Source organism: Babylonia areolata, chromosome 4 (genome assembly GCF_041734735.1).
Source record: "Babylonia areolata isolate BAREFJ2019XMU chromosome 4, ASM4173473v1, whole genome shotgun sequence".
In the NCBI taxonomy this organism is placed as follows: Eukaryota; Metazoa; Mollusca; class Gastropoda; order Neogastropoda; family Buccinidae; genus Babylonia; species Babylonia areolata.
The window spans coordinates 53,141,435-53,169,222 of NC_134879.1; the positions used below are offsets into that span (position 1 = coordinate 53,141,435).

Sequence of the window (27,788 nt, forward strand, 5' to 3'; positions counted from 1 at the left end):
TGTTAGCTTTTATTACGTTTAGGCGATTGCATATTTTGTCAACTTTTATCAGTTTTTCTTGAGTGCATAGTTTGTCAACTGATTGTGACTCTTTAGCTGATTGCATACTTTGTTTTCGTTTATTTCATGTGATGGCATTGCTACTGATTACTTCAGCATCCGTGGGCTGCAACCATCACGTTCATGTATATGTATAGATGGGGCTGTTCCGAGTATTACAGTTTTTACCTCACCATGAAAGCATACTGTGCATACTAGGTATGTTCTTGTTTCCGTAATCCGCTGAATGCTGACATGGATTACAGGATCTTAAATGTGCGTATTTGAACTTCTGCATGTGTATGCCCATGGAGGTTCAGACACCAACAGTTCTGCACATGTTGACCTGGAAGGTTGGAAAAAATGTCAACCCTTAACCTACCAGGTGGTGCCAAAATGTAGGAACTGAATTCAGGGGAAACTCGGGCAGAGGATTCATTCAGCCACTGATGTGGGTCACTATTGTTCTCAGGACCGTAACCAGGTGGTGGGCTTGCTGCAAGCTCAGCTGGACCGGCCCAAGGGGCAGCAGGACCAGACGGCGACCCACGCTCAGAGGCTGTGGCTGGAGGGCTCCATGACCAACTTTGACTACCTCACCTTCCTCAACAAGCTGGCTGGCAGGTCCTTCAACGACCTCATGCAGTACCCCGTCTTCCCCTTCGTGCTGCGGGACTACCAGAACGAGGAGCTGGACCTGGAGAACTCTGTGTCTTTCAGGTGCGCTGGGTTGTTTGGGTGGAGGAGTTTTGTGGGTAGGGGGGTGTATAGGTGGGTGGTAGTCATGAGGAGCTAGAGCTGGAGAATTCTGTATTCTTCAGGTAAGGTGGGTTGTGTGGTTTGTGGAGTTTTGTGTGGGGAGGGGGTGTGTGTGCAGGTAGTTGGTAGTCACGAGGAACTAGACATAAAGAACTCTCTGACCTTCAGGTATGGTGGGTGGTGTGGGTGGGGGTGGGGGAGGTTTGTGTGTGTGTGTGTGTGTGTAGGTGGGTGGTAGTCGCAAGGAATTAGACCTGGAGAACTCTGTCCTTCAGGTATGCTTGGTTGTGTGGGTATAGTTTGGGGGGGGGGGGTGTGCAGGTGGGTGGATGTCATGAGGAACTAGACCTGGTGAACTCTGTCCTTAAGGTATGGTGGGTGGTGCTGGTGGTGGGGGGGGGGGGTTGTTTTTGGGAGTGGGGGGGTGTGCAGGTGGGTGGTAGTTGTGAGGAGCTGGGCCTGGAGAATTCTGTGTCCTTCAGTAGGTAACTAGTTGGGGTTTCGGTCAGTGGGGGATGGGGGGTATGTGTGAAAAGGGGCGATGGGTGGGTGGGGTGTGTGTGTGTGTTTGTGTGGTGGGTGGGTAGATGGGTGGTGTGTGGATGTTTGTATGTGCATGAATGAGTGTGTCTGATGTGTAATTTGTAATGCTCTGGCACTTTGGTGACTTCATGCTTTTAGAAGTTTGGAGTGAAAGATAGTCTTTAGATAAATTCATTTTCAGAAAAAAAACAACTTTAGGAACATACGTTACTTAAATTAATCAAAAGTCAGCAAGTAAATTGGAGTTTGACCAGACCTAAGTAGTGGATAGTTTCAGTCTCAAGGAGGCATCAAAGTGTACAAACTGATCCATATATGCTACACCACAACTGCTTAATTATTATTTTGGTGTCATATACTGTACCATGTCAGACTGATGCAAACTAGGCCTATCGGTTTGCTCTGCTTGGCCAAATTTCACTTGGCTAACAGTGAAAAGACGAGCCGTCTTGCCCGGTCCGCTCTTAGCCAATCAAACGCCTCTAAAAGCTATAAGCGCTGAATCATTCCTTTGGCCAAGGCTCTCCACGCCATCTTGTCAGGTTTATGCTCGGTCTTGTCTTACGCTTTTTTTGGCTATTAAGCGTATTTATTTGGCCTTACTTTGCTGCATGCGGCTTGTCTGTATTGTATTCTTACATTCTGTGTACTCAATTCGACTTGGCCCCCTGATTCGTTCGTTTTTCTCTACCTCTAAGTCGATCCTGTCTTTCCTTTCTCTGTTGGGGGTCGGATTTTCGTTGGGTGCCTAAGCGCGGGTACCATGCCTCGTATGCCATCCCACGAAGGCAGGGATCATGAGGCTGGGATTGAGACTCGGCAAGAGACTCTCCCAGGCCCGGAGCTCATGATTCCTCCCGATACGGACCGCGGCGATGCGTCTTTAAAATTTTTATATATGTTGTATTTTTGATGAAAGGGTAGCTGATGCCTGATCTGTGGATAAACCAAATGTGCTGCTGTGAACACATCTGTGGTGACAGTAGCATGATGGGTGTCTGGTAGTGGATGCGGCAACAGGATTGATTGATTGATTGATGTGGATACTTCTATAGCGCCTATCCTCAGTCAAAGACCAAGCTCTAAGCGCTTTACATACACGGGGACATTTGCACGACAGGCTGCCTACCTGGGTAGAGCCGACTGACGGCTGCCACTGGGCGCTCATCATTAGTTTCCTGTGTCATTCAATCAGATTTCAGACGCACATACACACTCAGACAGACATGTAACATTTTACGTGTATGACCGTTTGTTTGTTTTTTATTTACCCCGCTATGTAGGCAGCCATACTCCGTTTTCGGGGGTGTGCATGCTGGGTATATTCTTGTTTCCATAACCCACCGAATGCTGACATGGATTACAGGATCTTTAACGTGCATGTTTGATCTGCGTGCGCATACACACGAAGGGGGTTCAGGCACTAGCAGGTCTGCACATATGTTGACCTGGGAGATCGGAAAAATCTCCACCCTTTACCCACCAGGTGCACCGAGATTCAAACCCAGGACCCCTCAGATTGAAAGTCCAGCGCTTTAACCATTCGGCTATTGCACCTGTCAATAGTGACCAGCTTTTGTCACATCCTGCAGCTTGAAAGAGTGAAGTGAGGGGCAGGTCTTTCTGGTTTCCTGTGCTCATCAGCTTTTATTCATCACTGTCAAACACTTTGCTCAGATAACTGTTTGCTGTTTAGTCTCTTTACAAATCATTACCTGTCAGTAGATATTTGTCAGATTTCATCAGTTTGTTGTGCACTGAAATTATGCTGGCTTGTTTTTTTTTCTCATCAGGGATTTGCGAAAACCGATTGCTGTCCAAGACAAGTCCCGAGAAAGAAAGTACAAGGACAACTATGAGGTATGTAGACCAGATATTTGATGCTTTGACTGCCCTACCCACACTTGTTTTATGCAGGTAATCAGCGTTGGTTTTATTTTGCAAAACCTCATGCTCCATTACATGTCATGATCAGGATCAGTGATGTCGGAATGGCCAGTGCTTCATTGTTAACTATCATGGGCTTTATTTTTAGCATGCTTTATGTGTGTGTGTGTGTGTGTGTGTGTGTATTAACATGTGTATTTACACATGTGTGTGGTGAGTGTTTGTGTGTGTGTGCTTGTGCGTGTATGTGTGCGTGGCTTGTGTGTGTGTGTATGTGCATACATGTGTGTGTGTGATGTGTCTGTGTGTTTGTATGTGTTTGCTTGTGTTCATGTATGTGTATGTGTGTGTGTGCTTGCTTTCATGCATGTGTATGTGTGCTTATGTGTGTGTGTGTGATATGTGTGTGTGTGTGTGTGTGTGTGTTGCAGTTTTTGCAGCAGGAGATGCTGAAGCCAGGCCCAGAGGAGGTGATGCGGGTGGCCCCCTTCCACTACGGCAGCCACTACTCCAACAGTGGCACGGTGCTGCACTACCTTGTGCGTCTGCCCCCCTTCACCCGCATGTTCCTCGCTTACCAAGGTCTGTCACGTCACCGCGTCATTGCTGTCTTCTCTGTCAGCCTCCTTCCATTACATCCACACGCAACACTGTTTGGATCGTATGTAAACTCTTCAGTACAGATTTTTGCCATTTTAAAGTGGTGCAGACTCACTGCTAGCATTTTGTCCTGTTTTGAATGTGTGCCTTCTTCCTCAGCCCTTCAGCTGATTAACTTCCAGTGCAGTGCAGTGCAGTGCAGTGCAAAGCAGATCAATGGACTGCAGTCTGCACACCACGCCGGAGTGGAGTGATGGCCTTGAGGTAACGCGTCCGCCTAGGAAGCGAGAAAATCTGAGCGTGCTGGTTCGAATCACGGCTCGGCTGCCGATATTTTCTCCCCCTCCACTAGACCTTGAGTGGTGGTCTGGACGCTAGTCATTCGGATGAGACGATAAACCGAGGTCCCGTGTGCAGCATGCACTTGGCGCACGTAAAAGAACCCACAGCAACAAGAGGGTTGTTCCTGGCAAAATTCTATAGAAAAATCCACTTCGATAGGGAAAACAAATGAAACTGCACGCAGGGGGAAAAAAAAAAAAGGGGTGGCGCTGTATTATAGCGACGCGCTCTCCCTGGGGAGAGCAGCCCGAATTTCACACAGAGAAATCTGCTGTGATAAAAAGAAATACAAATACAAGGAAGTCAAATCATTTTCTGTGAAAATCTGCCATTGTGTTGACAGGAATCATGACATGCATCAGATATAAAGATTGTCCAGTGCTGATAGAATGTCTGTATGGGTTTCAGAATGATACCGGTTGTCTGATACTTTTTGACAGAATGGTATACAAGATGACTTCATGGCTGGACCTTTTCTGTTGTGACAGACCGCAGTTTTGATATCCCAGACCGAACGTTTCACAGTATTCGCACCTCTTGGCGCCTCTCAAGCTTTGAATCGTCCACTGATGTCAAGGAACTGATTCCAGAATTCTTCTTCCTTCCTGAATTCTTCACCAACTCTGAAGGTGAACATTTACCTGCCGTGTCTTATTTTTGTCAAGGGGAACAGCTATTGTAGTCAGCTGGGTGATAAGCGACATGATTCGATTTCTTTTTTTTGGGGCGGGGAGGGAGAGTAGGTTCGGGTCAAGAAGTGAAAAAGACATTCTTGTCATCCTGTCCTGTTTAACCTTCACATGTCATACAGCCAGTTTCGGCACCGGACATATGGTAAGCAATGGTTGGCATTTAGTTTTGACAAGTACCTTTTTTTTTCTTCTTTTTTTTTTAATCCAAAAAAGAAAAGATAAGAATAAGAATGTTATCTCCAACTGGAGAAATTTGGTCAGGTGCATTATCACAACATAGACAAGTAAACAACATGGGGACCATAACTGTAAAAGTCAACAACAGCTTTTATAAATATTACGAAGACACAAATGTAAAAAATATCACATACACCATTTCATACACAATCCACACACTGCAGGTAATAACTGGTATTCTTAATGTAAAAACAGAAAGAATTAAGAAACATAATTTTGAATACAATTATAAGCATAGCCTACTATATTGCACATTGATTATAATAAACAGATAAGATAAGAATAAAGATAAATTACAGAAAACCACAACCAGATAATCAGCATACATCTGCTCCCACCCACCACCCACCCACCCCGCTCATGCGGTTTACTTGATTAAACAAGAGTAATAAACATATGTTCTCAAATAAAAGCTTTTCACATATTCACTTTTAAAACATTGCAATTAATTATTACATTGTAATTATTAACAGAAATATATTTAGAATATGGATGTTAGCGTTAGATATATTCCATTGTTCATTCATTCTGCATATTGCACATTATTCATCCTACATATTGCACATTCATAATAACCAATTGTCACGTTTTTAAGCTCAGTAAACACACACACACACACACACACACACACACACACACACACACACACACACACACACACAACTAGAACAAGGTACAACCTATCATGCACGGACTTTCACACGTCTCACATGAGAGCGCGTATGCACACACGCACACATTCACGCACACACACACACACACACACACACACACACAGTTCTCAAGAATTTAAAAGGTGGATTGAATGTGGAATAAAAGTCTTCAGAGCTCAGGATTTCAACTTAAAAGTTCTGTAGCTTCGTCCTGATGGCAATAGCTCATAATACTTTGCTAAAAATATGTGCTTTTTTTAACCACTCGACTTTCATACAGCTCTTGCATGCTAGCTTGTTTCACTCCCACAATTTTACTGCATACACTCATGACATCATTCAAAATACACTTACTCCTCACTCCCAAACTTCCATACCAGCACATAAATGAAACTGTTAGCACGGACTCGATACAACATTGATAATAACTTTGAAGAATAGTTGAATTTATACCAACATTTCTAAGCTTCTGTAAACAATAAAATTCTAGATTGACATTTCTTATGAATGGAATCAATATTTCTGTCAAAAGTCAGCATATTGTCTAAGATGGTCCCTAAATATCTATATTCATTGACCCTCTCCACTGTTTGACTATCAATAACAAGGTTAGCTACAGGCAAGGGGTCTTTCCAAAAATCTATTAACATTTCTTTTGTTTGCAATATGTTGAGATCCAGATAGTTTTCCTCACACCAAGAACAGAACTTTTTAATTTCACTGAAATAAATAGCATCAGAGTTGGACAGATCTTCAATAGCTGAATCATCAGAATATTTTATGACAGAAGTTTCCTCCGTGCCTCTGCAGTCATTTGTGTACAGTGTAAATAGAACAGGAGACAGCACTGTACCTTGGGGTGCACCAGTAGAAGTAGATTTTAGAGAAGAGTGGGCAGAATGAAAGCGGACGGACTGAGTTCTGTTGAGAAGAAAACTTACTATCCAAAGAGTAAGCTTCGGATCAACATCCAAGCCCAGCAGTTTGAGGGCAAGGAGATGAGGTTGTATTGTGTTAAAAGCAGAAGAGACGTCAACAAAAAGGATATGAACAAAAGATCCCGTGTTATTCAAAAGAAGGAAAGTGTTATGAAGGAGAGTTAGGATAGCATCGTCAGTACTTCTGTGTGCTTTATAAGCAAACTAAAGAGTCAAGCTGCTGTTCAGTGAAAGAAAGAAGATGTTGGAGAACAATTTTTTCAAAGCATTTCATCACTATTGAAGTCAGGGCAACAGGACGGTAATCATTTAGTGCGGCTGGGTTCTTTTTCTTGGGGATAGGACAGATAGCAGATTTTTTCCAGATGCTGGGGACATAGCAGTCCTTCAGAGACCAGTTGAAAATTTTACAGAACACGTCACACAACTGGGAAGCACATGTTTTCATAATCTTCCGCAGATATTGTCGGGGCCACTTGCCTTCATGACATTCAGTTTTTAAAATAAAGATTCAACAACTTTTGCATCGATCTCAAAGTCCTCACCTGTGTTCCTATCTTTGATCTTTTCCTGCAACTGTGAGATAACACTATCCAGTTACCTTCCCAAATCATTCCTTTCAAAGTGACAATAGAAATCATTCAGTTTGAAAAATCAAGCTGTTCATCCCTTTTCATTTCACAAGCTACTGTTTTTCCTTTTCGTTTCTCCAGTGATTTTTAACCCATCGCATGCATCTGCCATTTTTCCTGTCTGAAACTGTTGCTTTACTTTTGATTTGAATTCCCTCTGTCCCCTTCGTAATTCCCCTCTAAGCTTCTTTTGCATCAGTTTCTTATCCTTCTTGTTCCCTGACTGAAATGCTACTGAAAAGAATGAAGAGACTGATGTGATGCACACACACACACAGTCTACACCTACACACACATACACAGTCTACACCTACACACACACACACACACACACACACACACAGATACACAGAGAGAGTCTATACCTACACACACACACACATGCACAGAGAAAATAGCTACAATTGGGTCAGCTGGTTGTGGTGTCACTTGATTTAGATTTTACATAGACTAAACAAGACGTGGTTGACAACTGGTCTTTTTTTTCCTTAAAATTTTCAACAAGTTTTAGTCATCATTTGAACATTAATTTGGGTTCTCTTCAACTGGTTTTTAGAACTGAACATAATAATGTTCAGCCCTGCGCAGACAGCTGGGTTTTAAGAAACAACATGAATTGGTGTTGGTGGTGTTACAGAGTTTGACTTTGGAAGTCATCAGAACAGTGAGGTAATGCAATCAGCTGGGCTTTAAGAAACATGAATTGGTGTTGGTGGTGTTACAGGGTTTGACTTTGGAAGCCGTCAGAACGGAGAGGTGGTGGATGATGTGATGTTGCCACCCTGGTGTCGAGGCGACCCCCGCCTCTTTGTGCTGATACACCGGCAGGCGTTGGAGTCGGCTGTTGCCACATCGATGCTTCACCACTGGCTGGACCTGGTGTTCGGCTTCAAGCAGACCGGGGACGAAGCGGTGAAGGCCATCAATGTCTTCCACCCCTCCGTGAGTGTGACAGGGTGTGCCGGTGTAGTTCATGTGGTGGAATGTAGGGGTTGGTGTCTGCATTGTTGCCCTTGGAAAGGGGTATGGCTGCCTGCATGGCGGGGTAAAAATGGTCATGCATGTAAGGGCCCACTCGTGTACATGAGAGTGATCGTGGGAGTTGCAGCCCATGAATGAAGAAGTAGTAGTAGTATTGTGTTGTATTCTACTCTTTTGTCACAACAGATGTCTCTGTATGAAATGTGGGCTGCTCTCCCCTGGGAAGAGTGAATCTCTACAGTAAGACCACCACTCTTTTTTTCTTTTCTGATTGCAAGTGTATTTGTTTTCCTGTCAGAGTGGATTTTTCTGCAGAATTTTTCCCCACTGACATTTCTTTTGTTGCTGTGTGCTAAGTGCATGGTGAGCACAGGACCTCAGTGTATCATCTCTTCCAAATGACTAGCATCCAGACCACCACTCAAGGTCTGATGGAAGGGGGAGAAAATACTGGCAAGTGTGTGATTTGAACCTGTGAGAAAAAAGTGAATGAATGTGAATGGCTGCGCCTCTGTCTGCACACAGACCTACTTTGGGATGGACGTCAGTTCCGTGAGCGACCCGCTGAAGAGGCAGGCATTGCTGACCATGATCCGCACGTACGGGCAGACGCCCAAGCAGCTGTTCACCAACCCACACCCCGCCGCTGACACCACCCACCTCACCCACACGGCCTCTGCCCAGCATCAGGAGAAAAGAACCTATGTGGTAGGTGTCATAAGTTGGGAGCAGGTCCGATCCACCTGTTCCCGTTTTCACCTCCTCTTTTCATCGTGCCACCACCTTCCAACGGCCTCTTGGGAGTGAGTCTTTGTCCTGCGGAAGATGAGCCAGGTGTCTCTTAAAGATTTACGGTTGTTAGGTAATGTGGACATCAGTGCTGAAGAATGATGTAGTTTACTGTCACAGTATGCTGGGAGGTTTATTGCAGATTTGTTTGTTTTTGTGCCTTCAACACCCATGATTGTGCACCATTCCAGCTAAACCATCGTTCATTGGCCTGGCATTGTTTCAGGTTTTTTTTTTCATTTTTGCTGTCCTTACACCTCTGTTTTTCTGTTTAACGTCCAGTGAAGAGCAACTCTTGGAAGTGCAGTGATGCATAAAATGTGTGGGCGGTGTGTGTTTTCAGCCGCGGCCGGTGCCGATGGTGAACGGACTGCGGTGGGGTCGCTACGTGGGGTCGCCCGAGCTGCCCCAGCCCGTGTGGCAGAGGGTGAGTCAGCTGCCCGTGGCCATCACCTCCATGGTGCCCCTCGTCACGGGGCCTGTGTTCGGCATCGAGGCCCACTCCACTCTCATCACCCTCCACACCAAACCCACAGGTACACCACGCCCACTCCCCCTCCCTGCCCCCACCTGCCCTTTTAACAGTGTGCTATTCGGTTTTTTGTTGTTTTTTTCTTGTAAGGTTTTCTATTTTTTTCTTGTTGAACAGTGTTTTTGTTTCTTGTCATACAGTATTTTGTTTGATATTGTACAATATTTTGTTTATTATTGTACGGTATTTGATATTGTGCTATATTTGTTTCATATTGTAGAGTATTTTGTTTCTTATTGTACAGTATTTGATTATTGTTATTGTACAATATTTGTTTATTACTGTATATTTGTTTATTGTACAGTATTTGTTTTGTTTCTTATTGTACAGTATTTTTGTTGCTTATTGTGCAGTATTAGTTTTGACTCTTATCGTTACAGTATTTGTTTCATTAATTATTGAACAGTATTTTGCTTTATTTCTGATTTTTACATTACTTGTTTCGTTCTGAATGTACCGTTTTTTATGGGTTTTTTTATGTGTGTGTTTCTTATTGTACTGTATTTCTTTTGTTTCTTGTTGTATAGTATTTGTTTTGTTTATTATTGTACAGTGCTGATTTTGTTTCTTATTGTACAGTATTTGTCTTATTTCTTATCATACTGAATTTGTTTGCTTTTGCTTTTGTTTTTTGGGGGGGTTACAGTATTTGTTTTGTGTATTACTGGATAGAACTTTTTTTTTCTTTGTTATTATACAGAAACTGTGTTGCTTAATATTGTCCAGTGATTGTTCAGTTTTTTAATGGGCTGTGCAGGTAACTCGTACAAGCAGACGGACGTGCTGTGGGCTGGAGCAGTGACTTGGGAACACCCGGACAGCATTCTGCGTGTGGTCAGCCACAACAACAAACCCCTGGTCAACTTCATGCCACCCAACCCTTACGACAAGGTCTCCCTTCTTTCTGCCACCATAATAATAATAATAATGGTACTTATATAGCGCTGAATCTTGTGCATAGACAAATCTAAGCGCTTTCGCACCAGCGCTTTCGCACCAGTCATTCTCACGCATGTATAACTCTAAAACTGGAGAAACTAAAGACAAAGAAGAGGCAGGGAAGGGAGGCTATTTTGGGAAGAGGTGGGTTTTAAGGCCAGACTTGAAAGAGCTGAGTGTGGAGACTTGACGAAGCGAAAGAGGAAGTTCATTCCAATTGCAAGGTCCAGAGACAGAGAAAGAACGGTGGCCAGCAGTCGAGAGTTTGAATCTGGGTATGCGTAAGTGGAGTGGATCCGAAGCTGATCGTAGTGAGCGAGATGGAGTGTAGAGGTGAAGGCAGCCACAGAGATAGGAAGGTGTTGATTTGTGAATACATTTGTAGCATAGAGTGCTGATCTTGTACTTGTATTCGGTGTGAGACAGGGAGCCAGTGGAGATGTTGCAAAAGAGGAGTGATGTGCTCAGATCTTTTCTTTCTGAGGACGATAGTGACAATAATGATAATGATAATAATCTTGATATTGATGATAATAATAATACAATCCAAACTGACGCTCAAACCTTCCAGGCAGGGAGCTTGTGGCGTCAACAACAAAAAGTTACACATGCATGAACATATATACATCAAGTACACATGCACAAACAAACAAGTGCTTGTGCAAACACGCATACAAACAAAATCGCACTTGTGCACGCTTGACATGCAGAAGCCCAAGAAGCATGTTACCCAACAAGATGATAGACCGAGCGGTACCCGGTGTGTTTTGAGAAATTTTTTAAACTGAACTGGGGAATCCCTTTGATGGATTGAGAAGGGTGGTTTGTTCACACCATTCAGTCAAGACAGGAGAAAAAGAGTTGACCTTGTGATTTTTTGTTTCTTCGAGGAGCTGTCAGCACTCCAGAAACGGCAGCCAAGCGTAAAAATCGAGAAGCAGTGTAGTCACGTTGTGCTTCTTAGTTCCCTTCATAATACATATTTTTCTTTTTACTTTTTATTTTGTTTTTCATTACACTAAAAGTATATGTATACAGATAGATGTTCATCTAATTCTCAGAAGATCATACAGATTTTAGAAAGACGAATCACACGCACATGTATGAGGAAGGTTCAGTAAGTATCGGTATGCAGCTGTTTGGGCACACTTTCACATGGAATGACTTTTATGGCTTTTCGTTGTGTCCTAGAAGTTGTCATGTCCCTGAAGTTATTATCGGAACTCTCTTTATGTGTTGCCTTGTCTGCTGGCTTGTTTGCTGTGTCGAACTCCGCCTGCTTCAGTCTGTGCTATCCGCACTGTGTCGTTTGTGTAAATGTGAGTTGTTTGTGAGCTGTTTACTTTTTTTTTGTTTTTCCATGGGAAGGTTTCATTCATTTTCACCACCTCAAACATCATACATCTGGGTCCGGAGGTCGACATCAATATGATTCTGATCCATGACAGCATGGAAAAGTGTGGTTACAGGTGACATCTTGTGTGATGCGTTGTGTGGTTACAGGTGACGTGTGACATGTGCTTACAGGTGACGTGATTACAGGTTATGTGTTGTGTGATATGTGATTACAGGTGACGTGTTGTGTGACATGTTATGTGATTACAGGTGACATGTTGTGTGACATTTTATGTGATTACAGGTGACGTGTTGTGTGACATTTTATGTGATTGTAGGTGACGTGTTGTGTGACATGTTATGTGATTACAGGTGACGTGTTGTGTGACATGTTATGTGATTACAGGTGACGTGTTGTGTGACATGTTGTGTGATTACTGGTGACATGCTGTGTGGTTACAGGTGACATGTTGTGTGGTTACAGGTGACATGTTGTGTGGTTACAGGTGACATGTGTGATTACAGGTGACATGCTGTGTGGTTACAGGTGACATGTTGTGTGGTTACAGGTGACGTGTGGTTACAGGTGACATGTTATGTGATTACAGGTGACATGTTGTGTGGTTACAGGTGACATGTTGTGTGGTTACAGGTGACATGTTATGTGATTACAGGTGACATGTTGTGTGGTTACAGGTGACATGTTGTGTGGTTACAGGTGACATGTTGTGTGGTTACAGGTGACATGTTGTGTGATTACAGGTGACATGTTGTGTGATTACAGGTGACATGTTGTGTGGTTACAGGTGACATGATGTGTGGTTACAGGTGACATGTTGTGTGGTTACAGGTGACATGTGATTACAGGTGACATGTTGTGTGGTTACAGGTGACATGTTGTGTGGTTACAGGTGACATGTTGTGTGGTTACAGGTGACATGTTGTGTGATTACAGGTGACATGTTGTGTGGTTACAGGTGACATGTTGTGTGATTACAGGTGACATGCTGTGCGGCGGCCCTGGACCGATGCCTGCTGTTTGTGGCTGGAGCGTCTGGCAACATCTCTGTGTTCAACATGACTCACAACGTGGCCAAGGTTAGTTTTCATTGTAGAGATAGTCTCCAATTTGAGGTCACATCTTACCACTCTAAGTGATATTAGATGGGGAAAAAAGTGGCATCTTCTGACTCAAAGTGATATGAGATGGAGAAAAAAATGAGTGGCGTCTTCCCATTTTAAGTGATATTAGATGAAAAAAGTGGAGGGTGGAGGGGGTGTGGGGGGGGGGAGTTTATAGGTAGCTCCAGTGGAAGGGTAGCATGAAACCTTTAAAGTGATGGGGGAAGGTGTGACTGTACATACGTGAGTGTGTATGTACGTTACTTTTTTGAGTGTGTGTGTGTGTGCGTGCATGTGTGCGCGTGTACTGTGTGTTTCATGCATTCACGTTATTGGTTGGCTTTCTTGTGTGTCAGTGAATAATTCATTGTGTGTGTGTTCAGCATGACCCACGGTGTGTCAAAATGAGTCTCATTTGAGATCGATGAGATTGACCGCAAAGACAAATGCTCAGAACATTCTTTAAGAATGGTATGTTCGAATACATTGGGATTTAGCAGAGCCAGTAATCGTTCACTGGGTTTTGAGAAAACACAGACAAACATGTAGAGTGTGTGTGTGTGTGTGCACGCACGCACAAGTGTATGTGCGTGTGTGTGTTATGGGCATGTGTGTGTATGGGCGTGTGTATTCATGTGCTTTTGTGTATGTGTGTGCTTGTGTGTGTGTGTGTGATTGAGCATACTTGGCATGGTCCCTGAGAAGATGTGAACTGTGATGGTGATGATGATGATATGGATACTTGTACAGGACCTATCCTCAGTCAGTAACCAAACTGGAAACGCTTTGCAGACACAGAGTCATTTGCACAACAGGCTGACTACCTGAGTAGAGCGTCAGAGAGCTGCCTTTTGGTGCTCATCATTCATACCCTGTGTTATTCATGTATGTTTTGAAAATGTTTTCTGTATCAGCAGCCATCTGTATGTTGTGAAAAAGTGTGCTGTGTCAACTGCCCATTGCTGTGTACTGTGAACTGTGTCAACTGCCCATTGCTGTGTACTGTGAACTGTGTCAACTGCCCATTGCTGTGTACTGTGAACTGTGTCAACTGCCCATTGCTGTGTACTGTGAACTGTGTCAACTGCCCATTGCTGTGTACTGTGAACTGTGTCAACAGCCCATTGCTGTGTACTGTGAACTGTGTCAACTGCCCATTGCTGTGTACTGTGAACTGTGTCAACTGCCCATTGCTGTGTACTGTGAACTGTGTCAACTGCCCATTGCTGTGTACTGTGAACTGTGTCAACTGCCCATTGCTGTGTACTGTGAACTGTGTCAACAGCCCAGCCCATTACAGGTGTGAGGACTGTGTCACATGCTGTGTGATGTGAAAATGTGTGCTGTGTTGACAGCCCATTGATGTGTGATGTGAAAATGTGTGCTGTGTTGACAGCCCATTGATGTGTGATGTGAAAATGCTGTGTGGGGACTGCGACGCATGCTGTGTGTTAAAATGATGTGTACTTTGTTGACAGCCCAGCACGCTACACGTGTGGGGACTGCGACGCATGCTGTGTGTTAAAATGATGTGTACTTTGTTGACAGCCCAGCACGCTACACGTGTGGGGACTGCGACGCATGCTGTGCGGACACCAGGGCCCCATCACGGTGCTGCAGGTGTGCAAGGCTTTTGGCGTGGTGGTGAGCGGCAGTGAAGACTCCACTGCCATCATCTGGGACCTCAACAGGTGTGTCCTGGCTTCTGCTGTGTGCCTTGAGAGGCTTTGGAGGGCACAGTGTACTGTGTATTTGTATTTGTATTTCTTTTCATCACAACAGATTTCTCTGTGTGAAATTCGGGCTGCTCTCCCCAGGGAGAGCGCGTCGCCATACTACAGCGCCACCCATTTTTTTGTATTTTTTCCTGTGTGCAGTTTTATTTGTTTTTCCTATCGAAGTGGATTTTTCTACAGAATTTTGCCAGGAACAACCCTTTTGTTGCCGTGGGTTCTTTTACGTGCGCTAAGTGCATGCTGCACACGGGACCTCGGTTTATCGTCTCATCCGAATGACTAGCGTCCAGACCACCACTCAAGGTCTAGTGGAGGGGGAGAAAATTTCGGGGGCTGTGCCGTGATTCGAACCAGCGTGCTCAGATTCTCTCGCTTCCTAGGCGGATGCGTTACCTCTAGGCCATCACTCCACATTTGTTTCAGCTTATTGTTCAGTTATCTCTGTTTCAAACATGTTAGCAAAGGTGCATCTTTCTGTTTGGAAAGGTGGAAGGTGGCAGAATGGTTAAGACGCTCATCTGCCACTGCAGAGTCTGTGAGGGTCTGGGTTGGAATTCCGCTCTCGCCCTTTCTCCCAAGTTTGACTGCAACATTAAACTGAGCGTCCAGTCATCCAGATGAGACAAACCAACAGCACACATATGGCGCACTGAAAAAGAACCCATGGCAATGAGAGAGTTGTCCTCTGTAGACGAAATCCACTCTGATAAGTACACAAATATATATGCACAAACCCAAGGCCTGACAAAGCACATTGGTATATGCTGCTGGTCAGGCATCTGCCTGGCAGTTGTGGTGTAGTGTATATTGATTTGTCTGAACACAGTGACGCCTCCTTGAGAAACCAACTGAAAGCAAAGGTGCATGTTTCCAAAGTGCATACCAGCTAGTTTTGTTCTGGGACTTGCCTGCTGTTTTCATAATGTTGCCTCGGGGCCCTGGCTCATCACCCAAGACATGATGATGTTGTGAAGATGTTTGGGTTTTTGTAGCCTTGGTGTTTTTTCTGTGGTGGGTTGGCCTGACACACAGTCCCCCTCCTGTCTCGTCCTGCACTTAGGACCAGGCAGCAGTGATGATTATCCTATGAGTCCTACTAAATGAATAATCCAAAAAATTATGCATGTAAAAATGTGTGTTGTTGCAGACTGTCGTACGTGCGCACGGTGGCGCGACACAAGGCGGCTGTCACTGTGGTGGCCGTCAGCAGTACTCTGGGGGACGTGGCCTCTGTCAGCCACCTGGGTTCGTACCCCTCCTCCGCTCCTCTTGCCTGTCTCTGTTTCTTCTCACTGGAAAGGTTGCTGTGCTTTAAGTCTCAGTGCGTGACCATGATTTCAGTTGCACCTAATTTTCTTTTCTTTTCCAGTGTTCTTCTTGTTGTATGTATGGCTTTGATTTTATCTGTGTTTTCGTCTATGATATGGCCCTTTGTGCTGGGCTGGGCTTTTATCAACAGTGATAGATAGATAGATAGTAACAGATAGACCAGTAGGTCTGCACATACATTGACCTGGGAGATTGGAAAAAATCCCCATCCTTATTAACTCGTCAGGTGATATCTGGATCATACCAGGGGCCTTCAGATTGAAAGTGCAGTGCTCTGACCATTCAGTAGTTGCTTCCATCTGGAAGAACTGCTAACCGGAACAGGGGGTAGGAACCAATCCAAAAACGCAAAGATAATTGACTGATGAGTGTGTGAGATGATCTGGACACTTGAAGATTATTGGCTGACGTGTGAACCAATCCAGGCACTTAAAGATGATTGGCTGTTATGTGTGAACCAATCCAGACACTTGGCTGACGATGTCTGAACCAATCCAGACACATAGCTAACAACGTCTGAACCACTCTAGACACGTGTGTGTGAACCAATCCAGACACTGAAGCATGTGATTGGTTGAAGTGTGTGTGACCAATCCAGACACTGAAGCGTGATTGGTTGAAGTGTGTGTGACCAATCCGGACACTGAAGCGTGATTGGCTGAAGTGTGTGTACCAGTCCAGACACTGAAGCATGATTGGTTGAAGTGTGTGTGACCAATCCAGACACTGAAGCGTGATTGGTTGAAGTGTGTGTGTGACCAATCCAGACACTGAAGCGTGATTGGTTGAAGTGTGTGTGACCAATCCAGACACTGAAGGATGATTGGTTGAAGTGTGTGTGACCAATCCACACACTAAAGCGTGATTGGTTGACCTGTGTGTGAACCAGTTCAGACACTGAAGCATGATGGAAGTGTGTGTGAGTGAACCAGTTCAGACACTCCAGGATTATTGAAGTGTGTGTGAGTGAACCAGTTCAGACACTGAAGCATGATGGAAGTGTGTGTGAGTGAACCAGTTCAGACACTCCAGGATTATTGAAGTGTGTGTGAGTGAACCAGTTCAGACACTTAAGGATGATTGAAGTATGTGTGAGTGAACCAGTTTAGACACTCAAGGATGATTGAAGTGTGTGTGAGTGAACCAGTTCAGACACTGAAGGATGATGGAAGTGTGTGTGAGTGAACCAGTTCAGACACTGAAGCATGATTGAAGTGTGTGTGAGTGAACCAGTTCAGACACTGAAGCATGATGGAAGTGTGTGTGAGTGAACCAGTTCAGACACTCAAGGATGATGGAAGTGTGTGTGAGTGAACCAGTTCAAACACTCCAGGATTATTGAAGTGTGTGTGAGTGAACCAGTTCAGACACTGAAGGATGATTGAAGTGTGTGTGAGTGAACCAGTTCGTGTGTGTTAGTGAACCAGTCCAGACACTTAAGCATGATTGAAGTGTGTGTGAGTGAACCAGTCCAGACACTTAAGGATGATTGAAGTGTGTGTGAGTGAACCAGTCCAGACACTTAAGCATGATTGAAGTGTGTGTGAGTGAACCAGTCCAGACGCTTAAGGATGATTGAAGTGTGTGTTAGTGAACCAGTTCAGACACAAGCATGATTGGAGTGTGTGTGAGTGAACCAGTCCAGACACTTAAGCATGATTGAAGTGTGTGTGTGAGTGAACCAGTCCAGACACTTAAGGAGGATTGAAGTGTGTGTGAGTGAACCCGTTCAGACTCTTAAGGATGATGATTGAAGTGTGTGTGAGTGAACCAGTCCAGACACTTAAGGATGATTGAAGTGTGTGTGAGTGAACCAGTCCAGACACTGAAGCATGACTGATGTGTGTGTGAGTGAACCAGTTCAGACACAAGCATGACTGAAGTGTGTGTGAGTGAACCAGTTCAGACACTTAAGGAGGATTGAAGTGTGTGTGAGTGAACCAGTTCAGACTCTTAAGGATGATGGAAGTGTGTGTGAGTGAACCAGTTCAGACACTGAAGCATGATTGAAGTGTGTGTGAGTGAACCAGTGCAGACACTTGGAGATGACTCGCTGACACGTGTATGTCTGTGTGAGTGAACCAGTGCAGACACTTGAAGATGACTGGCTGACACGTGTATGTCTGTGTGAGTGAACCAGTGCAGACACTTGAAGATGACTGGCTGACACGTGTATGTCTGTGTGAGTGAACCAGTGCAGACACTTGAAGATGACTGGCTGACACGTGTATGTCTGTGTGAGTGAACCAGTGCAGACACTTGAAGATGACTGGCTGACACGTGTATGTCTGTGTGAGTGAACCAGTGCAGACACTTGAAGATGACTGGCTGACACGTGTATGTCTGTGTGAGTGAACCAGTGCAGACACTTGAAGATGACTGGCTGACACGTGTATGTCTGTGTGAGTGAACCAGTGCAGACACTTGAAGATGAATGGCTGACATGTGTCTGTCTGTGTGAGTGAACCAGTGCAGACACTTGAAGATGACTGGCTGACACGTGTATGTCTGTGTGCAGGGATGGGCAGTGAGCTGCAGGTGAGCACCATCAACGGCAGCCCTGTGGGCCGGTGCCGGTGTGAGGCGGTCATCAACTCTCTGGCTTACTCCACAGCTCCTGAGGGTCGGGCTGTCAATGTCATCGCTGGAGGGCTCAACACAGGGGTCGTCAGGTCTGCTCTGTGTGTGTGTGTGTGTGTGTGTGAGTGTGTGTGTTTGTGTGTGCGTGTGTGTGTGTTTCTTCTTCCTTTAATTAACGTCTTGTCACTTTAAGTAATATAAGACGTGCCGTGTGTATGTTGTGTGTGTGGGTGGGGATGGTGTTTAAAGGGTGATGTACAGCGAAAGGATAAACTAAAATAGTGGAATCAATAGTCCGTAACTGGAAGTGTAACAGTAATTAACAGCAGTGTGTGGGTGGTGTGTGCATGTGTGTATGTGTGTGCGTGTGTGTGTGCGTGTGTGTGTGTGTGTAGTATGCTATGATGCATAGATTTGACATTAATAGATAATACTTTTCATACTGCGGTTTCCCCAGTTGCATGTGGCCACATTTTGATCTTCTTTTTGATGTGTCATTGTGTATGAAAAAAAGCAACACACACACAAAAAAAATGCATGCCTTTGTTGTCCAGGTTGTGGAGCAGCTGGGATCTGACACATCTTCGTGATCTGTTGGACGACTCGGCCATCAACCGACCCATTCTCAGGTAGGCTTTTTTCACCTGCCAAATGATTTGTGATGATTGTATAAGGTCACTTTTTCCAACCTCAGGTAGTTTGTTCACCTGACAAATGATCTTTGATGATTGTACCAGGCCACCTTTTCCAACTTCAGGTAAGTTTTTCACCTGACAAATGATATATGATGATTGTACTGGGTCACTTTTTCCATCCTCAGATAGGTTAGGTTGCCCGCCAGGTCATTTTTTCCCAACTTCAGGTAATTTTTCACATTAAAAGTTATCGGTGACAATTGTATCAGGTCACTTTTTCAATCTTTAGGAAGGTTGTTCACCTGACAAAAGATTTTCAGTGATTGTAGTCGGTCACTTAGGTAGGTTACGTTGCTCACCTGAAAATCTGTGACAATTGTACAAGGTCACTTTCTCCATGCTCAGGTTGGTTGTTCACCAAACAAAGGATCTATGATGATTACACCACAGCTGCTTTTATGGGCTGGATACTGTTCAGTTCAGAGATTACCCTTTCTGGTAATGTAGTGGGTAATAGACAGTGGGGTCAGATGGTCAGATTTTTTTTTTAAAGACATTTTGGTGTCTGTGGTCAGAATGTTTTTAGACTGTACGTGTCTGTAGTTTTTTTTGGTTTTTTTTTTTACTCACTTGTGTAAACAGGGTGAGTCTGTTTTAACCTGGTGTTCGGTTGTCTCTGTATGTGTGTGTGTGTGTTTGTCTCTGTGTGTCCGTGGTAAACTTTAACATTGCCACTTTCTCTGCAAATACTTTGTCAGTTGACACCAAATTTGGCATAAAAATAAGAAAAATTCAGTTCTTTCCAGACATCTTGTTTAAAACAATATTGCACCTCTAGGATGGGCTCCAAAAAAAAAACAAAAAAAAAAGAAGCCAAATTATATGCAAACTGAATTTACCGTTTTTTATTTTATTTTTTTTTATTTTTTTTTTTTTAATTCTCTAAACTTGGCACTTTGATCTGATATTCTGACACAACAACAAGAGCAGTCATTTTTATCATTTTTTGTTCAAATAGGAACTTCTTTTGCTAAGCCTGGAAACTTGTTATATTTCTGGTGCATGTCTTTGCTGCAGATTGTAAAAAAGGGAAATTAATCTGTAATTAATGCTAGGGGGGTTAATTTGCTTTAAACTGATCTTTCTCATCTTAAACATTACATTCTGAAATTATACTCAATACATAAAAAGCTTGTGTGTTTTACTCTCAGTGTACAGGGCTTTCACTGTGTTCATTCGCCCAAGTGGTCTTTTTCGGAAAATACTAAAATCAGTACTATGAGTGGACTTTATAGATCTATTGGCTGAGCCCTGAAGGTCATGGGCAAAAATCAGTTGTGTACACATATTTATACATATTGAAAGCGCGTGCTCATATTCCTCATGAACGCGAAGGTCGCCATTTTGTTTCAAGTTGTTGACCTGCCCGTTCAATCCTGTATTCAATCAACAATACATGATAACATGTGATGGAAAGTTGGAGAAGGAGACCATTAAATATTTATTCAGAGAAAGATTTGTGAACCCCTCATCACTTACTGGATTATGCCCCAAATAGCCATAAAAATATCCACAAAATCAGTCGGAATTCACAGTTAAAAATAATAAACCATGTGAGTTAATATCCTTGAATTGATGAAACGTAAAAATTTCCAGTCTTGACTTTTCTCAAAATGAAGTCCTTTTCACTTCATATGACATTTAGAAGTACTTGTACTTGGCTTTACATGTTATTAGTTTAAAAAAATATTCAGTTTTCATATCAACTTTAAAAGTATAAAACTAGAATGAACATAAAAGAGAACTGTGTCGTACATTCCCAGCGGATGTAACTAAACTTGTACATCTATCTAGATCCAGAGAAAACGGCAAAATGTTGCAGTGTGATTGCGGCGATAGCCACGTCTCCTTTACTGCGGACTTAAAAAGAATTTTTAATTGCCCTTAAAGATTTTTTGAATGCCCAAGATACATGAATGATATGATTTAAACAGCATTCTCACTGCGAATACCGCAATCGATTTATCGCCCTTTTAAAAAAGCATGTTTAAATGTTAATTTTTTTAACGTCACTTAAGGAGCCACGATAGTGTATTGGGTAAGACAGCTTCTTCTCACCCGAACACGCAGGGTTCGAATCTGCTGTCAGGACTTTTTTTTTTTCCTTTCTTTTTTTTTTTTTTTATAACCCGAAGCTTTATACTAAAAAATACAGAACACATTTCAACGATTAGATTTTTTTTTTTTTTTAAGTGTATCACAAGTGAGTCTTGAAGGCCTTGCCTCTCTTTTTTTTTTCTTTTTTTTTTTAACTATACAAAGTGATATGTGCCTGTAGTTAGAATTGTTTTCTACATGGTTTGGTGTGTATCTGTGGTCAGAAGTATTTTTTTCTTTTGACAATGTGGTATGCGACTGAAAACTTCTCTCAGGGGTGAAAAAAAAATCATAACATGCACACACGCACGCACACGCACGCACACACACACACACACACACACACACACACACACACACACACACACACACACACACACACACACACTCACAGGTCATTTTCTCCCAACTTCAGGTAATTTTTCACATGAAAAGTTATCAGTGACAATTGTACTGGGTCACACACACATAGATACACACACACACACACACACACACACACACACACACACACACACAGCTTAAGCTTTTAAAACAAATATTACAAGTCCACAAAAAAGCCACAAATTTATCTTCATTAGGCGATTTTGATTACCTGAAGTTGGGGAAAAAAGTGATCAGTCAAGAAATATAATTTTGGTCTCGCATAACACAGGCACAAGGAAATTTGTATATTAAACTTGTGTATGACGATATGCTTACACAGGAGACAAAACAGCGAACGTGGATTAATTTTGTTACAATTATATTAAAAGATCTTGGTTTGGGACACATTTGGAATAATCAGTCCACATTCAATATTCAGTCTTTGTCACATTGTCATAAATGAACTAGAATACCAATATGTTTTATATTGGAAGAGAAAGAAATCTTAAAATAAATCAAAATTCCTGTTTCTTAATAAAAGTATTGATAAATACAGAATCAAACCTTATTTACCTGAAGGATATCTTACATTTAATCAAAAACAGTAGCTGTGCAAATTTAGAATATCCTGTCATGATCATGCTACAGAAAAGGTTGATATTTTAACATCTAAAAAAGAAATGAGAGTATGTCTACAATGCCAAAAGTAAGGACAGATAGCATTCTTAGATGATTGAATGATACAAAAAAAAAAACAACAAAAAACAGAGAAGAATTCATACACCAAATTCAGTAAAAAATATCCAGCAAATACTGTTAAACCCAGTCAGCTGATAACCAAAGACAAACTTAAAGAATGTTTGTAAAATTTGTTTCTGCTGCCAAAAGGTAAAACATTTTATTTATTGGTCACTTACATTTTTTAAATTTTTGTGTGTGGTATGAGTGACTTGCTCATGTGTGTCTTACAAACTTTCTTCGGGTTTAATTGACCATTAAGATGGATTCTGATTCTGATTCCCACACAGAAGATGCGGTGTTGTTTCAGTGTGGCCTACACAGTGAACTCGCAAGCCCTGTTTGTGTCGCTGTCGGACGGCACCATCGCCATGTGGCACACCGACCAGCCCTCCTCCCCTGCCAATGCTGCCCTCTTCATGCCCGTGCTGCGACATCAGTCCTACTGACCTGCACACTGCGTTCTGTGTGTGTGTGTGTGTCCTCTGTGTGTGTGTGTGTGTGTGTGTCCAGCGTGTGCGTGTCCAGTATGTGTGTGTTCAGTGTATGTTATTCAGTGTGTATGGGTGTACACAGGGTCTGCTGGATGTCATTCTTCAGCGTCATTCCCACTCACACCGGTGACCTGGAACTTTCTCAGCGTGCATCTGCCTGTTGGAATCAGTTTGTTTGAGCCAGGCATGGTGTTAGGCTGACGTGTGTGTGAACCAGTCAGGACACATGAAGGTGTTTGGCTGATGTGTGTGTGAACCAGTCAGGGACACATGAAGGTGTTAGGCTGACGTGTGTGTGAACCAGTCAGGACACATGAAGGTGTTAGGCTGACATGTGTGTGAACCAGTCAGGACACATGAAGATGACTGGTTGACATTTGTGTGTAAAACCATTGAAGAACTGCTCCTGCCTTCAACCTCCTCTCACCTAAGCTCACCTCCTCAATGTCTCAGACACTGCTCAGTGTGTGTGTGTGCATAGTCAACTGGAGGTCATCATTCCACGCCTCTCAGCTCCCCTCCCCACCTGTCTCACCCCCAGTGACACCACCATTCCAGTCTACACCAGTGAACTGGACACACGTGTGTGTATATATATGAGGTCTGCAGGATGACATCACTTTGCGACATGACTTCTGCCCCACCTGTCAGCTGGGCGCTCCTGTGTGTGTGTGTGTGTGTGTGAATGTGATCAATTGGGCGCTGTCGTTTTTAACCACCATTTCTGCTTCCTCTTCCCCTTTCACCGATACACTTCTCTCTGTCTGTGGTGGAGGTGTGGTGGGGGTCACCTTTCTGTGCTGCCTTCACTCCACCCCTTCTCTTTCCTGTAGTCACCTGGATACTTCTGTGTGTGTACATTGTGGACATCATCATCATACTGTACCACTGCTCCTACCGGGACACACACCTGTGTGTGCATTATCTGTAGGCAACAGTCTGTACCACTGCTCCTACCTGGACACACACCTGTGTGTGCATTGTCTGTAGACGTCGTCAGCATTCTGTACCACCGCTCCTACCTGGGCACACACCTGTGTGTGCATTGTCTGTAGACGTCGTCAGCATTCTGTACCACTGCTCCTACCTGGACACACACCTGTGTGTGCATTGTCTGTAGACGTCGTCAGCATTCTGTACCACCGCTCCTACCTGGGCACACACCTGTGTGTGCATTGTCTGTAGACGTCGTCAGCATTCTGTACCACCGCTCCTACCTGGACACACACCTGTGTGTGCATTGTCTGTAGACATCGTCAGCATTCTGTACCACCGCTCCTACCTGGGCACACACCTGTGTGTGCATTGTCTGTAGACGTCGTCAGCATTCTGTACCACCGCTCCTACCTGGGCACACACCTGTGTGTGCATTGTCTGTAGACGTCGTCAGCATTCTGTACCACCGCTCCTACCTAGGCACACACCTGTGTGTGCATTGTCTGTAGACGTCGTCAGCATTCTGTACCACCGCTCCTACCTGGGCACACACCTGTGTGTGCATTGTCTGTAGACGTCGTCAGCATTCTGTACCACCGCTCCTACCTGGACACACACCTGTGTGTGCATTGTCTGTAGACGTCGTCAGCATTCTGTACCACTGCTCCTGCCTGGACAAACACCTGTGTGTACATTATCTGTAGACAACAGTCTGTACCTCTGCTCCTACATGGACACACACCTGTGTGTGCATTGTCTGTAGACGTAATCATCATTCTGTACCACTGCTCCTACCTGGACACACACCTGTGTGTGCATTGTCTGTAGACGTAATCATCATTCTGTACCACTGCTCCTACCTGGACACACACCTGTGTGTGTATTGTCTGTAGAAGTCATAGACGTCATCATCATTCTGTACCAGAGCTCCTACCTGAACACACACCTGTGTGTGTATTGTCTGTAGACGTCATCATTCTGAACTACTGCTCCTACTTGGACACACACCTGGGTGCGTATTGTCTGCAGATGTTATCATTCTGTACTACTCCTACCTGGCCACACACCTGGGTGCGTATTGTCTGCAGATGTTATCATTCTGTACTACTGCTTCTACCTGGCCACACACCTGGGTGCGTATTGTCTGCAGATGTTATCATTCTGTACTACTGCTTCTACCTGGCCACACACCTGGGTGCGTATTGTCTGCAGATGTTATCATTCTGTACTACTCCTACCTGGCCACACACCTGGGTGCGTATTGTCTGCAGATGTTATCATTCTGTACTACTGCTTCTACCTGGCCACACACCTGGGTGCGTATTGTCTGCAGATGTTATCATTCTGTACTACTGCTTCTACCTGGCCACACACCTGGGTGCGTATTGTCTGCAGATGTCATCATTCTGTACTACTGCTTCTACCTGGACACACACCTGAGTGCGTATTGTCTGCAGATGTCATCATTCTGTACTACTGCTTCTACCTGGACACACACCTGAGTGCGTATTGTCTGCAGATGTTATCATTCTGTACTACTACTTCTACTTGGACACACACCTGGGTGCGTATTGTCTGCAGACGTTATCATTTTGAACTACTGCTCCTACCTGGCCACACACCTGGGTGCGTATTGTCTGCAGACGTCGTCATCATTCTGTACCAGTTCTCCCTGGCCACTTGCCTGTGTGTGTTCCGTACTGGGTATTGTTATTCTGCATCATTCCTTCGCTGTTCCTAACATCGACCGGCATGCATGTCTCTGTGTTCCCAGTGTTGCTGGACGCCGTTATTTACGTAACATTCTACATCCCCTGTGAGCTCTCATCCCAGTGACACTCCCTTCATCAGCTTCGTGTGTTGGAGGCTCTCTGTGTCTTTGTAGCCTGTTGATTTGCTCACTGGGCCTTTGGACTGCTGCAGTGCAGGTCGGCGTTTTTGTTCAGAGTTCCACCTTGGGTATAGAGCTGTGATGTTGTTTGTTGCATGTGTGTTTTGTTTGTTTTGTGATTTGTAGCTTTTTCTAAGGGGGCTGGGGGCGTGGGGGTGGTGGGGTCTGGTCTTGTTAATGCAGGTTTAGTATAGAGCATGTGTGTGTGTTTGAGATGGTTGGGCACATCACTTGTGTAGTTGCCAGGCACGTCTCAAGTGCCGTAGTGGCCTTCGCTGTCTGTGATTGATTCAGTGTTTATAGGCGTAGACATTGTTGCTGTGGGGTCATCGCTGTGGGGTCATCGCTGACACTGTTGCTGTGGGGTCATCGCTGACACTGTTGCACTGGGGTCATCAGGATACTGGGCCTTTGATGGAGCTTTGGTTTGTTCTTTGCTCGTTGTTATACTTGTAGATACATTAAAAAAAAGTGAACTGGAAGAGTGATCTTGGTGACCACTGATACGACATGAATGTTTCTGTGTATCATTGTGCCACATACAGGAGAGGAGGGTAGAAACGGGTCTGTTTTCAAGGTCTGACAGTCAGCAGTGAGCAAGACATCTTGTGCTTGTTCAGGCAAGTGGAAGAGAGGACAAAATGAAGGGAACCAACTGATGGAGGTGACATTTGGACGTTACATTTGCTTCCTCTCCCAATTTGAAGTGCGTGTTGTTGGCAAGACTTGTTGGTTGTGGTTGTTCTGTGACATCATTGTACACCAGTATGATGTCGAGGGCTGTTGTTTGGATCAGTAACATTGACATGTTTGAATATTATAATTATTATCAGTATTATTATTATCATGTGATTGTTTCCTTGAGTTTGCTTCATGCATAGATATATACATGCAAATCTTCTCTGCTAGGTGAAAGAGATGTGGTTGAAGGACTTTGTTTCAGCGTAAGTGGCACTTTGTTTATTGAGCGTAAGTGGCACTTTGTTTATTCAATCTAAGTGGCACTTTGTTTATTCAGCGTAAGTGGCACTTTGTTTATTCAATGTAAGTGGCACTTTGTTTATTCAATGTAAGTGGCACTTTGTTTATTCAGCGTAAGTGGCATCTGGAATGACTAAGTGACAAGTACAACAGGAATTGGTTAATATAGCATTAGTAGCATCCTGAGTGATTCACTGACCTGTAGTACAACAGTTGGCTACAAGAAAGAGGGTTTTTATTATTTTATTTTTTTTAATTAATCAGTTCCTTCCTTTACTCTAGGTTCAGGACTTGTTCATATGGAACAGCAGCAAATTCTGTCATGATAGAAATAAAACAAAAATCAGGGAAAGGGTTGGGAGTAGAGGTTTGAATGACACTTAGCATATCAGCGGAGATTAAATTGACCATGTTGCTGTGCTGCGCCAGTGTTCAACATTGTCACTTGTCAGTACAAGGCCTGATACCAATGCTCCTGATCTGTTTGGTGAATGTATACTCAATACCTGAGGCATTTCTTCCACAAAAATTGTCTGTGATCAAACATTTGCATAGGTAGTGGGCACATGTGCATATTTCAGACTGAAGAATGATAGTACCAAATATGGTGAAACAGGAATTTTCTGTACCTTATGTAAAATTTTATGAGTCATTCATTTCAGTGTATTTCAGAATGAGGAATGAAAGATAATACTGCATGGGGTGAAACTGGAATTTTTCAGTACCATTATCAAATCTAAGGAGTCATTCAGTTTGTATGTCATGTAAGCATTGACTTGATACCACTGTTGTGTGTGATTTTCACCTGTTTCTGTGCAGGTGAAGTTGTTTGGTGGGTGGGAGGGGTGCAGAGGATTTTTAATATTTTTTTTAGTCAGTATATTTGCTACCTTTTTTAGTTACTTGATAGTTTGTTGTCATACAA

General features: G+C 43.7%; 1 protein-coding gene across 6 annotated transcripts in view; it reads left to right on the plus strand.

Moving 5' to 3' along the window:
* The window catches only part of LOC143281307 (lysosomal-trafficking regulator-like), a 190,077-nt gene extending 165,262 nt beyond the window's left edge, over positions 1-24,815 (plus strand). For 4 of the 6 annotated variants that reach the window (XM_076586488.1, XM_076586489.1, XM_076586487.1 and 1 more), the window contains exons 43-56: positions 512-759; positions 3,135-3,201; positions 3,660-3,810; positions 4,659-4,799; positions 8,047-8,264; positions 8,829-9,011; positions 9,436-9,628; positions 10,382-10,515; positions 12,898-12,996; positions 14,569-14,711; positions 15,904-16,001; positions 18,604-18,757; positions 19,220-19,294; positions 22,872-24,815. In XM_076586488.1, the coding sequence (XP_076442603.1) occupies positions 512-759; positions 3,135-3,201; positions 3,660-3,810; positions 4,659-4,799; positions 8,047-8,264; positions 8,829-9,011; positions 9,436-9,628; positions 10,382-10,515; positions 12,898-12,996; positions 14,569-14,711; positions 15,904-16,001; positions 18,604-18,757; positions 19,220-19,294; positions 22,872-23,010 (2,043 nt within the window). In that variant the 3' untranslated portion in view covers positions 23,011-24,815. The remainder of the gene's footprint in view (positions 1-511; positions 760-3,134; positions 3,202-3,659; positions 3,811-4,658; positions 4,800-8,046; positions 8,265-8,828; positions 9,012-9,435; positions 9,629-10,381; positions 10,516-12,897; positions 12,997-14,568; positions 14,712-15,903; positions 16,002-18,603; positions 18,758-19,219; positions 19,295-22,871) is intronic. The other 2 variants (XR_013055116.1, XR_013055117.1) reach the window with 2 other exon arrangements.
* The last annotated feature ends 2,973 nt before the right edge of the window (positions 24,816-27,788 follow it).